Here is a 14162-nt window from a genome sequence, read left to right as displayed (position 1 = left end):
GCCACTGGCCAGTTTTCCAAGGTTTAAATTCTTGCCTCTGTCAAGGAGGCAACTTGCTCAACGTTCAGGATTCTCTCCTCGGGATCATCGAGCCTCTTCATGGTGTTTTGCAGCTCGGCCTCATGAGTTCACAGATATTGAGTCAGCACACTCAGCCTCTGGTCGGTAACACGGATGATAGTAATAATAATAATCTTTATTGTCACAAGTAGGCTTACATTAACACTGCAATGAAGTTACTGTGAAAGTCCCCTAGTCGCCACACTCCAGCACCTGTTCGGGTACACAGAACGAGAATTCAGAATGTCCAATTCACCAAACAGCACGTCTTTCGGGACTTGTGGGAGGAAAACTGGAGCATCCAGAGGAAACTTACACAGACACAGGGAGAACGTGCAGACTCGGCACAGACAGTGACCCAAGCTGGGAATCGAACCCGGATCCCTGGTGCTGTGAAGCAACAGTGCTAATCACTGTGCTACATTGCCTCAGTCGTCAAGTATTTTCAGGACCAACATTGATCCATTTCTAGATATTGAAGATATCGACGAATATGGGGATTAGTTTGGGAAAATGGTGCTGAGGTAGATTGGCCAATGAGCTCATTGAATGGTTGAGCAGGCTTGATGGGCTGAATGGCTGACTGCAGCTCCTATTTGTTATGGTCTCTGTGTCCAGGACAGGAAGCAGTGAGCAGGGATCTGTCAATCAGCACCTTCAGGAGAATTGGGAGGGTGAATATTAGATACAGCAGAGTGAGAATGGAGGGAGAGTGCGTGGGATGGAGATTTACAGCTTTTGGGGAATGAGAGAGGAAAGAATGTTCTCTAGGAACTAGAATTGTCTGTTCTGAGTTTCTATCCTGTGCTGACAGTGATGTCTTTTGTAAATTGTTTTTACAGGATATTAGAAGAGGAGGAATTACAGACAGAAATCTCAAACGTCACATCTCAATCTGACTGAGTATCTCAATTCCTTGGAACTGAATATCACCGGACTTTGAATCGAGAAGGAGAGATGTTTGTCTTTTCTTTCGGCTTCAAAACATCAGTGTGACTGGAAAAGCACCGAGACACACACACCCAAGTGAGAGTGTTCCAGAGCACTGACTGGAAAGAGCTTTAACCAGTTACCAACATAGCGATGATAAGGAAATGGATGGTGTGTGTGGGGTCAGTTTGGGAGCGGATGGAGGTTGCTTCGTTCAGGGGCACTAGCTTAGCAGCCCTGGTCACAGCACCTCTGCCGCTTTCGCCGGCACGGTACTCCACCAGCCCGATAGTGGTGGCGGCTCTTCGGATCTGGGGCCAGTGGAGGAGGCATGTAGGGGAGGTAAGAGCATCAGTGTGGACCCCAGTATGCGGCAACCACCGATTTGCCCCGGGGAACATGGACGGGGGTATCGATTGTGGAGGAGGGCGGGGATTGTGAGGGTGGGGGTTCTGTTCCTGGAAAGGAGCTTTCCGAGCATGAGGGCGCTGGAGGAGAAGTTTGGGCTGGCGAGTGGGAACGACTTTAGATACTTGCAGGTGAGGGATCGTGTACGCAGACTGGTGCCATCCATCCCACGTCTCCTGCCGAAGGGGAGGCAGGACAGGGTAGTTTCTAGGGGAGAGGTGGGAGAGGGTAGAGTTTCAGACGTCTACAAGGAGCTAATGAGAGCTGAGGATACGCAGACTGAGAGCCTGAAGCTTAAGTGGGAGGAGGAGGAGCTCGGGGAGGTGGGGAGGGAGGGGGGGGGGGGGGGGGATGCTGGAGGATGGTATGTGGGCAGAAGCCCTGAGAAGAGTAAACCTGACCACAACATGCGCCAGGCTCAGCCTGATCCAGTTTAAGGTCGTGCACCGGGCCCACATGACGGTGGCCCGGATGAGCAGATTCTTCGGGCTGGATGAACCGGAGGGCCGGCTAACCATGTACACATGTTCTGGTCATGCCCTAAACCCGGAGGGTATTGGCAGATGTCATGTCCTGGGTGTTGAAATCTGGGGTGGTAATGAGCCCGGAGGTGGCAATCTTTGGGGTTTCGGAGGACCCGGGAGTCCAGGAAGAAAGGGAGGCCGATGCTCCGGCCTTTGCTTCCCTGGTAGCCTGGCGACGAATACTGTTAGCATGGAGGGACTCAAAGCCCCCGAGGGCTGAGGTATGGCTATCGGACATGGCGAGCTTTCTTGGCCTAGAGAAAGCCAAGTTCGCCTTGAGAGATTCGCTACTATTAGGGTTCGCCCGAAGGTGGCAGCCATTTATTGACTTCTTCGCAGAGGAGTAAGCGTCAGCAGGGGGGGGGGGGGGGCTGGCGGCTAGGGTAGAGTAGGGGGATATTGAGGCAGGTCCGTGCATGAACAGCGCCGTGGTTTGCAGTATGTAATTTGCGTCGACTTCTTTTTTTGTTTGTACTGTACAATGCCATTTTTTCTTTCTGCTTAAAATACCTCAATAAAATTGTTTGTTAAAAAAAAAGTAAATCAACCATTCTTGAACACCAGCTGATTCTGTACAGTGGGTCGCACTCTCGCCTCTGAGTCAGGAGGTGGGGGGTTTGAATCTCCTCTCCAGAGACTTGAGCCCCCATAGTCCACTCTCCCGGTGTCAGTATTGAGGGAGTGTTGTCCTGTCAGAGGGACCATCTTTAGTGTGAGACATTAACCGTGCCGCCCCTTTAAAATATGCCCCTCCTTCAAAACTGACAGAGGGCCTCAAGAAGGTGCAAGAAAGCTTCACAAGGATGATAGCAGGACTGAGTGTTTAAATTACATGATAGCTTGAATAGGTTGAGGATATTTTCTCTGGGAAAAAGAAGGCTGAGGACTGACCTGAGAGAGACTTTAATGGGTGTGATTGGATTGACATAATCAACTCATCACTGTGATTGCAGGATGGAAATTCAGAACTGACAATTTTATTTGTCACAGAAAATCCTTCATCTCAAACTATAAATCTCTGTCTCCCAGAGACTCCCTCCTCCCTATTGACTGTAACACTAATTCATCCCACTATCCTCCTCCTGCTTTTCACCCAATTCTCCTCCCCTGAAGATGCTGACTATGGGGTTCAGTTTCACTCGCCCCTGTTGTCGTCCTCGATATGTCACCCAGGTGCCTAAATCTTTACACCTGAAGTTAACAAACTGTTTTGCTCAGGGGGACATCACAATGAAATCCAGTGACTATCCACATGTACTTTTCCTGCAGTCCAGATGTGGAGGTGTTGTGGGGCAGGGTTGATGAGTTGGATATCCCGCCTCCTCCGAGTCTGTCTGTGTATTTCTAACGGTTGTGTGAGATTGGTGACGGTTACTAATGGCGATGACATTACCCATAATCCGTTGCAGTTCAGAAAGCACTCTTTCTGTCACATTGAGGGAGTCTGTGTCGGGGCCGTGGTGTGGGGTCGGGGAGGGGGTATCACTCTGGTGGCATCATCAATAATGTCACATGAACCAGTGACTCCGCAGGTGTCTCTGCAACTTGTGATTCAGAGGCCGGTCTGGGATCCTCAGTTAGGGTTATCAGAGGCCAGTGTGTATCCAGGGTTAGGGTTGCTGTTGGTTTAAGGTTGTGTTTAAGGTTAGAGTCATATTTGGCATTAGTATATATTCGGTTTGAGGGTTTGGGTTATAAGGAGTTAATGTTAGGTTATGGTTCGGATTTGTTTATGCTTGTATGGTTATAGGCGATTCGGGGTTAGGGTTTGGATTATAAAGAGTTAGGGTTAGTTGATAATCAGTGTTTGTTTTAAGAATTTTTATGATCAGTGGATACTTCAGGTGATGAGTGATTAAAGTGAATGGATATTTACAGTGGTGATAGTGGGCATTCACAGGTAAAGTTATTGAGGATGTTAGTTAATTTTAATTAATAATAATCTTTATTGCCACAAGGAGGCTCACATTAACACTGCAATGAGGGCAGCACAGTAGCATAGTGGTTAGCATAATGGCTTCACAGCTCCAGGGTCCCAGGTTCGATTCCCGGCTTGGGTCACTGTCTGTGCGGAGTCTGCATGTTCTCCCCGTGTGTGCATGGGTTTCCTCCGGGTGCTCCGGTTTCCTCCCACAGTCCAAAGATGTGCAGGTTTGGTGGATTGGCCATACTAAATTGCCCTTAGTGTTGGGTAGGGTTACTGGGTTGTAGGGTGGAGGTGTGGGCTTGGGTAGGGTGCTCTTTCCAAGAGCCAGTACAGACTCGATGGGTCAAATGGCCTCCTTCTGCACTGTAAATTCAATGAAATGAAGTTACTATGAAAAGCCCCTAGTCACCACATTCTGGCGCCTGTTCGGGTAAACTGAGGGAGAATTCAGAATGGCCAATTCACCTAACAAGCACATTTTTTGCGCAGTGTGGGAGGAAACCGAAGTACCCGGAGGAAACCCACGCAGATACAGGGAGAACGTGCAGACTCCACACAGGCAGTGACCCAAAATGGAATCGAACCTGGCACCCTGGAGCTGTGAAGTAACAGTGCTACCCATTGTGGTTGTTATGATTAGGTTAAGAGTATTCGGTGTTATGATTTGGATTATTAGAGGTTAGGATTAGTGTTGTTAAGGTTAGTGCTATTATGGGTTCAGGTGATTTTGGGTTATCAGAAAGCATTGAGCTTATGGTTTTGGGGACTGAGAGTCAGAAACTGTGATTGGCAACATCCAACATCACTCTATGTTGTTTCCCCTGTCATTGTTAACCATCCTTTTCACCAACAATATGTATATAAGAACCATACGTGCTGTAAATATTGAACATAAAGTGTTACTGTGTGTCAATTGAAAATGCGAATAAAAATATTTTTTATAAAAAAACATTTTTACAATATGTGACTTCTAACTAATCAGTTTCCTCAAAGCCTAATCCTAATCACTGAGAGTCACAACTTGTATCTATTGAATGTCTTTAACCAGTAAATGTTTCAAGAGAAATTAAAACACCCAGTAGTTAACTGAAAGAGCTAAACCACAAGGCTTAATGTCTTTAAACAAAATCAAATTTTAATGTGATTTTTTTTAAAAGCACATAATGAAACACTACATTTTGTAATTACATAAGTTGTAAAGTCCGAACTGTATTGTCGTTCGACCGAAGAGATTCTTTACACATTGTGAGATCTTGAAGGTTTGTTTACTTTTTCAGGGATTAACCCAAAGGTATGCCACAGCCCTCTGGAATACACATCATTTTCTTCTCAATATTTCAGCAACTCTTCTCAGGCCCAACGATTCGTCCACATCTTTCCATTAGCTTTTGGTAAATTGAGCCTCCAATACTTGATGTCTCTGGATTACTCAGCACAAGATTGAGCCTCACTGCCTTGTTGTGACTTTGGGCAGACAGATTTCTTTTTCCAACCAGCGCCCAGATCTTCTTCACTCCTCATTTCAAGCTCACTGTTGAAGCTGATTGCTTCCACAACCAGAGAAACCAACTGTGCCGGTCACTGTAGGTTTCTTCATCTAGCTCCAAGCTAGGTAAACCTTCCAGCTTTTTTTCCCCTCACGAAATCCAAGGAAACTTGAAAATACAGTAGACCAAATCTTCAATTGCCTTCTGTGAGAAATGCCCAGATAAATCCAACAAAAGAACCTCCCAAACCCTACAACCCACCTTCATGGCAATGTGATATGTTCATAGAGGTTCCAAACACAAAAGCAAAGTAAATATGATTTACCTTCAAAGCAACCTTTCATTCTATGATCCACATTAAATATGAATTAGATTTTCACAACAACTCTCAAAGAGAATAAGTGGGCTGGAAGCAAACTTATGAGATCAACCAGTCCAGCAGGAATGAACCGTCCCACTTCTATTAGCTGTCAGATTGAACATGATCCAGTGATGGGAGTGAGAAACAACAGAAATAACAGCAAAATTCGAACCCTGTAATCACTGGTGAGCTTGCTCAGGTCTCAGTTCAGATAACCGACTGAATCTCTACCCACACAGGGAGCTGGAGAATTGTCTCTCCCCAGTGTGAACTCGTTGGTATGTCAGCAGACTGGATGACCAGGTGAATCCCTGCCCCCACACATAGGCAACTGGTCAAGAACCTCTCCCCGGTGTGAACTCACGGATGTGTTAGCAGATTGTACGAACTGTTGCTAACACAATTATATCTTTGTTTTTCAAACAAGGTGAAGAAGCAGTGCACAATATTTTAGATGTGGCCTCGCCAAGGCCCTGCGCTGCTTCCATTCCCCTTCTACTAGCAAACCAACGTTTTGTGATTCCTGTACCAGGACACCCAGATCTCTCTGTACCACTTAGTATTGCAATCTCACTCCATTTAAATAGGATGCTGTTTCTCTACTCCTCTTGCCAAAGTGAAAAAGTTCATATTCTCTCACATTATATTCCATCTGCATTTTCCCCCACACACTTAACCTGCCTGCATCTTTTTGTAGACATAGCATCATAGAATTTACAGTGCAGAAGGAGGCCATTCGGCCCATCAAGGCTGCACTGGCCCTCCGAAAGAGCACCTACTTATCCCCACCCTTCCACCCTATCCTTCTAACCGTTCTAACCAAGCAGTTAAACTGGGACTCACTAACATCTCATCTGAAAGATGGTACCTCCAGCAGAGCAGCACTACCGCAGTGCTGCACTGCAGTATCAGCCCTGAGTTTTGTTCTACAGTCCTGAATGGGAAGATGAGCTCAGAACTTTGGAACTCAAGAGGTAGGAGAATTACCCACTGAGTTCTGACTGACAGTGAAGGTGAAGAGGACTGGGAGGAGGTATGTGTGGAGCATCAAAACCATCGCAGACCAGGTGGGCCGAATGGCCTGTTTCTTTGATGTCCATTCTATGTCATTTCAACCAGTGGAACATTTCAGACACGGAATGATCAATTTCATATTAAGGATTGTTTGGGTGTAATGCTGAAAGCAAACTTTTTTTGTAAAATAATTTCAGCTGAGTTGCCCTGAATGAATGAGGAGAGATCACAGGCAGCAGTTCTTAAAGAGACAGCAGTTCTGAAAGAGACACCTATCACCCAGAAAATCTGCACTCAACTGATCCCACATCAATGATATCACGCAGGTTGTTCAATCCAAATCTGGTTTATTTGACCTAAATCGAGAATATTAAACTCCAGTCCAGTTCCAGTCCTGTAACTTCAGCAGAATGAAACTCCAAGTGGCAGACTGAATATGGTTTGGTCCTGAATAGCAGCAACAACAGTAAAATCCTTCTCCCTCTCAAATGTTTGTTCCCCACACACTCCCTCTTCCTTGTTGATTTTGACACTGATTCATCCGAATATCCGCCTCCTGCTTTTCCCCAATTCTCCTCCCCTGAAGGTGCTGACTCCCTGGTTCAGTTTCACTCTCATCTATTGCCCTACCCAATGTGTCACCCAGGTGTCTAAATCTTTACACCTGAAGTTAACAAATTGTTTTCGAGGGGGAACCTCATAATCAAATCCAGTGATTTCATTTTCATTTCATTTCAGTGACTACCGACATGTGCTTTGTGTCAGGGTGGGGTCACTGCGTCTCCCCCTCCTCTCCCCTCCCGCCCCTTTCCATCCCAGTCCCAGGAGTTTGGAGGCTGGGATCCGGGTGAGAAATGGCAGCCGTAATTCCCACAACCCCCCGCGCTGGAGAAACCGCTCGACCACTGCGCGGGCAGCCTGGAACTGCGCATGTCCAAGGGTGATGTAAAATGGCGCATGTGCAGGAATGGACCTTTTACATTGGCCAAATGGTCGGCGCATCTGGAGGTAAATGTGCTTCCAGTGCCACATGACTTCCGTTGCCCATTGTTCTTTGGCGGCGCGGAGCCAATAGCAAGCTTTGACAGACCGGAAGGACATTGGCTCTCCAGCCTATCAGAGCGCGGGCATTGTGTGAATGAAGATTAAGCTTCACACAGTCTGAACCCTCCTCCTGTCTCCAATATCTGTGAGTAAAACACTTTATTTTCACCCCCTTTCCATTTCTTTTCTCATTCTGGCATTCAACTGTGGCCTTGCAGGAACATTCTGCTGTATCTTAACCAACTGAAACATCTATTAGATATATTTGTATTTTGATGGGGGAAGAGCTAACTGGTGGCGATTTAACCTGAGAATCACCACACCTCAGGCGAGGGGCAAAGTTGAGAAGGTGGGCCCTTCATGAATAACCTCAGCCAGCACAGGAATTTAACCACCTCTGTATCACAAACCAACTGTTCAGCCAACAGATCGAAACAAAATATCTAAACATGTATCAGTCTGGCAGCCTACATGAAGATTTTCAGTCTGTGTCCAGGACTGGAAGCAGAAGCATGGATCTGTTAATCAGCCTGAATCAGCATCTTCAGGAGAATTGGGAGGGGTAATACCAGAGTGAGAATGGAGGGAGAGTGCGTGGGGCGGACTTTACAGCTTCTGGGGAATGAGAAAGAGGAAAGAATGTTCCATAGAAACTAGAATTGTCTGTTCTGAATTTCTATCCTGCACTGACAGTAATGAATTTTGAAACTCTTTTTACAGGATACTTCAAGGGGAGGATTTACAGGCAGGAAACGAAGACGAAATATCACATCAAGATCTGACTGTCACTCAATTTTTCGGGTCCTGAAAATCATCAGTCTTTGAATAGAGGAGAAATATTTGACTGTTCTGACAAAGGGTCATCTGGACTCAAAACGTTAGCTCTTTTCTCTCCCTACAGATGCTGCCAGACCTGCTGAGATTTTCCAGCATTTTCTCTTTGGTTTTTGGCTGTTCTGTGTTCTTCAAAAGATTTTAAACATTCGTGTGATTGGAAAAGCAACAGGACACACACACACACCCGAGTGAGAGTGTTCCAGCTTTAACCATTTACACAGCTTGAAAAAAACATTATCATATGGAGCCACATTTGTTCGGTGCGTGAAGACTTCATTTGATGGTCTAACATGGGGAGACACAAGGACACCTGCACCATGGAGAAACCATGGAAATGTGGAGAATGTGGGAAGGGATTCATATCCCCATCGAAGCTGGAAATTCATCGACGTAGCCACACCGGGGAGCGACCATTCACCTGCTCTGACTGTGGGAAGGCATTCACTCAGTTATCTAGCATGCTGATGCACCAGCGAGTTCACACCGGGGAGAGACCATTCACTTGCTCAGAGTGTGGGAGGGGTTTTGCTCAATTATCCAAACTGCAGAGGCACCAACAAATTCACACCAGGGAGAGACCGTTCACCTGCACTGAGTGTGGGAAGGGATTCAGAGATTCATTCACCTTGTTGGCCCACCAGCGAGTTCACACTGGGGAGAAGCCGTTTACCTGTTCTGACTGTGGGAAGGGATTTACTTATTTATGCAACCTGCTGACACACCAGCGAGTTCACACTGAGGAGAGACCATTCAGCTGCTCTCACTGCACAAAAAGGTTTAGAACGTCATCTAACCTGCTGGAACATCAGCGAGCTCACACTGGGGAGAGGCCATTCACCTGCTCTGACTGTGGGCAGGGGTTTACCCGGTCATCCAAACTGCAGAGACACCAACAGATTCACACTGGGGAGAGACCATTCACCTGCGGTGATTGTGGGAAGAGATTCAGAGATTCATCTGCACTGCTGACACACCAGCGAGTTCACACTGGAGAGAGACCGTTCACCTGCTCTGAGTGTGGGAAACGATTCAGAGATTCATCCAACCTGATGAGACACCAGCGAGCTCATTCTGGGGAGAGACCGTTCACCTGCTCTGAGTGTGAAAAGGGATTCACTCAATTTTCACACCTGCTGAGACACCAGCGAGTTCACCAGTGATTACAGAGGTTGGATTCTGCTGTTATTGCTGCTGTTGATCACACCCAGGACTGAACCATGTTCATTCTGACACTTGGTGAAGTGGGAGGTTCGGAGGGTTTCTTCCTGCTGGACTGGCCGGTCTCACAACTTGGCTTCCAGTGGGCTGATGCTCTTTGAGCCTGGGAGAGAACATGTCCACTGAAATGATCCACAAAAGCTGATAAAGGATATTTATTTTATCCTGGACAGTAAATAGTGTTTTTCCTACCACAGTTGAATCTAAAATAAATATATTTGTCTCTGTTCCATTGAGTCTGCAGCACAGGGCAAGGCCAGTCGGCTCAATTGGTCTCTTAGTATTCATGCTCCACATGAAAAGACAGCACGGGTGAGTACGGTAGCATAGTGGTTAGTACAATTAGTTCACAGCTCCAGGGTCCCAGGTTTGATTCCCGGCTGGGTCACTGTCTGTGCGGAGTCTGCACGTTCTCCCCCTGTGTGCGTGGGTTTCCTCCGGGTGCTCCGGTTTCCTCCCACAGTCCAGAGATGTGCAGGTTAGGTGGATTGGCCATGATAAATTGTCCTTAGTGTCCAAAATTGCCCTTAGTGTTGATTGACTGGGGTTACTGAGTTATGGGAATAGGGCGGTGTGGGCTTGGGTGGGATGCTCTTTCCAAGAGCCGGTGCAGACTCGATGGGCCGAATGGCCTCCTTCTGCACTGTAAATTCTATGATTCTATGAACCTCCACCCATCCCTCTTCATCTCCTCCATCAGCATATCCTTCTATTCCTTTCTCCCTCATGTATTTCTAGCTTCCCCTTCAATGTATTCATGCTGTTCACCTCAACCACTCGCTGAGTAAAGAGGTTTCTCATTGAAATCCCTATTGGATTATTGAACCCCTTCATCATCTTAAAGACTTCCATCAGGTCACCCTTCAGTCTTCTCTTTTCTAGAGAAAGGTAGCTCCAGCCTTTCCTGAGGGTTAAATGCTCTCAGTTCTGGTATTATTCTTGTGAATCTTTGGTGTACCTTCTCCAGTGCCTCGATTTCCTTTTACTATCTGTGGGCTCCATATTTGAGGAAAGATGTGATATTCTCAGAGAGGATGCGGAGGAGATTTACGAGAATGGCACCAGGGATGAGGGACTTCAGTGAGTTGGAAAGACTGGAGCAGCTGAAATTGTTCTCTTTAGATTTGAGTCATGAGGACAGAGTAGGAGGCCATTCAGTCCATTGATTCCCTGTTGGCTCTGGAGCCAGCGAGTCAGTCTCATTGCCCCGTTCTAACCCTGTAGCCCTGCAAGTTCATTTCTCTCAAATGTCAATCCAATTTCCGTTTTAAATCCTCCCTTGTCTTCATTTCCAACCCCCTCACAGGCAGCGAGTTCCAGGTCATTACCATTCGCTTCATCAAAATATCCCCCCTCCCCACCACCTCCCAGCATTAATCTCTTACCTGAGACCTGAAATCTGGCCCTTCTATTCCTTTCTCTCTCATGTATGTATCTAGCTTCCCCTTCAATGTATTCATGGTGTTCACCTCAACCACTCGCTGTGGTAGCGAGTTCCACATTCTCACCACTCGCTGGATAAAGAGGTTTCTCATTGAAATCCCTATTGGATTATTGAACCCCTTCATAATCTTAAAGACTTCCATCAGGTCACCCTTCAGCCGTCTCTTTTCTTGAGAAAAGCAGCCCCAGTCTTTCCTGAGGGCAGCACGGTAGCATAGTGGTTAGTACAGTTGCTTCACAACTCCAGGGTCCAAGGTTCGAGTCCCGGCTTGGGTCACTGTCTGTGTGGAGTCTGCACATCCTCCCCGTGTGGGCGTGGGTTTCCTCCGGGTGCTCCGGTTTCCTCCCACAGTCCAAAGATGTGCAGGTTAGGTGGATTAGCCATGCTAAATTGCCCCTACTGGGGTTACTGGGTTAGGGTGATGGACTGGAGGAGGCGTGTGCTTGAGTGGGGTGCTCTTTCCAAGGGCCTGTGCACTCGATGAGCCGAATGGCCTCCTTCTGCACTGCAAATTATATGATCTATGCATACATGATATGATCTGAGGGTGAAATGCTCTCAGTTCTGGTATTATTCTTGTGAATCTTTGTTGCAACTTCTCCAGTGCCTCTATTTTTCTAAATGGAGATGACAAATGTTGACAGTGCTCCCAGTGACCCTGGTTCTAAACAAGTTGAACATAACCTCCCTGCTTTTCAAATCTATCTCTCTAGATTGGAACCCTTTTGATAACCCTACACCCCCTCATCCTTGTCCCATCAGCGAATGGGAACAGCTTTTCTTTATCCGTCTTACCTAAACCTGTCATAATCTTGTCCACCTCTCTCAAATCTCCCCTTGACCTCCTTTGCTCCAAGGTGAACAATCCCAGCCTGACATGAACAAACAAACAGAATATGTTAATAACTGGGATCGGACGGGACTGTTTAATTTCTGTTTTAAAGATACTGGGAATATTGTTCTGGACAATAAATGAATTGGAATATTTACCTTGGGTGTGAGTGAATGGAATCAATCTGGTATCCTCCTACGTTCTATTCATAACAGGGCAGATAAGACAGCCAGACACTCCCTTTGATCTTTTCATCAGCGTATCTGAGAGTTAAGAATATGTGACATGATTTTGGGATACCGGTGTGGGTGTGCAGATGTGATTTGTTACATGTGAAAAATAACAAGCCTAAATTCATGGTGAAATGGAATGAAGACTGGGTCCCAAACACACACAGCTACTGGAGACACAGCAGGAGATGAAATGGTTAATGTGGCCAGGGGATTGAGACACCATTGTGACATCATCAAGACATTGACACACTCCAGAGAGAAACTGACTTTAAAACAATCAGGATAGAATTAAACACACTGGACATGGTCAAAGTGGGAGTGAAATTAAAGCGATGATGGGATAAGGAAGGACTTGGGAGAAATAATACTGAGTAAGAACTGTCCACAAAGAGAGAGCTGGAGAATCTTGTACATCCATGCTTGATCTGTTGCTTGAAGCATCTGTCCTAATGTGCCAGTGACCTAGAACTCACGGTGTTCCTTCAGGAGAAGAAAATATCAAGTAGATGTTACCCCAGGCGGAGCCAGAACAGAACTGGAAAATAATGCGTCAGAGAGAGTGTTCTCCTCCCCCTCTAGGTGTGGACTCTAAGAATCCTGGGGGACTCCCTACTTCAGGTTTTCTTGCTAATTAGCGAACATTAAATTAAATTCTATGACTGGCTGGATTTATTATGAATTTGATTGTTACACTTCTCCTGTTTTTATTCCTGTTGTGATTACGCTCTGGGTAAGGATGGTTGACAGGTGACAGGATGGGAAATTGTGGTTTGGGTCTTCACTGACCAAATGTTTTATTGATCCGAAAGGTGTAATAAGGACCAAACTCCAACTGAATTAGAGCAGAGCTGAGAACAGACGACTTGCTGTGTGGGAAGAGGGAGATCAACAGCTCCCAGAGGACAGAGAAAACAAGAGTGCCTGGAATCCTAGACAACACCTGGCTGTCAAGGCCACCATGTTTTCACTGCTTGGCATGGGAATGCTGACTCCCTGTACCGGGGACGGAGCGTGGGGAAGACAATTGTTTGAGAGTTGGACGTGGCTTGGGTGGGTACAGATGGTTCAATGACAGGCTTTGTAATTGGTCTGTTCAAATATTAGTTCGGCAATGATTGGGTTAAATCAGTCTCCATAGACTTTGTGATGTAATAAAGTATAAGAAGGGATTCCCCGAGCACAGAGATTTGTTGAGGTTTTACATATTCCACTGACTGGGACCATGGCATCTGGGGCAGAACAGGGAGCATTAACCTGGAGATGGTGCTTCTACCCAGAGTGTAATGGGAATGCTGCTGCACTTTGATATTACTGCTCAGACATTAACATGTGTCAGCTCTTATTTATACGGAATAAAATCTAACCACGGTCACCAATAAAGGTTATGTGAATAATTTCAGAGTTTGGGGAAGCGGGTGTTAAGGATCAAAACATTCAAATTAGGAGGAGTAGGCCATTCGGCCCCTCAAGCCTACTCCACCATTCAATAAGATCAGGGCTGATCTGATTGTGGTCCCAACTCCACCTTCCTTCCTCCACCCTTTCTCTCCCACGTCAATCAAGAATTTATCAAACTCAGCCTTAAAACGTATTCACTGCCCCTCCACTCTCTGGGGAAGAGAGATCCACAGACCCACAGCCCTCAGAACAAATATCCTCATCAGCATCTTAAATGGGAAACCCCTTGGGCTGGATTCTCCGCCTTGCCAACAGTGCACCCATGCTGGGGATTTCCTGGTGGCATGGGGCTGCCCACAATGGGAAACCCCATTGACCGGCTGGTGAGACGGAGAATCCCGCAGCCAGCGGGGCGCACTGCACCAGAAAACAAAATCACAGCCCG

General features: G+C 46.5%; 1 protein-coding gene and 1 long non-coding RNA gene across 2 annotated transcripts in view; one reads left to right on the top strand and one right to left on the bottom strand.

Annotated features, from left to right (window-relative positions):
- Nucleotides 1-5029: 5029 nt before the first annotated feature.
- LOC140422291 (uncharacterized) lies at nt 5030-12425 on the bottom strand. Its single transcript, XR_011947365.1, has 3 exons — nt 12245-12425; nt 12050-12126; nt 5030-5504 (listed from the first exon to the last, which is right to left on the bottom strand). It is a non-coding gene; the product is annotated as an uncharacterized lncRNA (long non-coding RNA).
- The window catches only part of LOC140422266 (uncharacterized), a 125540-nt gene continuing 119859 nt past the window's right edge, over nt 8482-14162 (top strand). Inside the window, exon 1 of the mRNA XM_072507313.1 lies at nt 8482-9739. Coding sequence (XP_072363414.1) covers nt 8883-9739 — 857 coding nt within the window. The 5' untranslated portion in view covers nt 8482-8882. The remainder of the gene's footprint in view (nt 9740-14162) is intronic.

The sequence above is a fragment of the Scyliorhinus torazame genome, chromosome 5 (assembly GCF_047496885.1).
Source record: "Scyliorhinus torazame isolate Kashiwa2021f chromosome 5, sScyTor2.1, whole genome shotgun sequence".
NCBI classification, from domain to species: Eukaryota; Metazoa; Chordata; class Chondrichthyes; order Carcharhiniformes; family Scyliorhinidae; genus Scyliorhinus; species Scyliorhinus torazame.
Note: the sequence above shows the minus strand (reverse complement) of the source record. Positions and strands in the feature narration are given on the sequence as shown.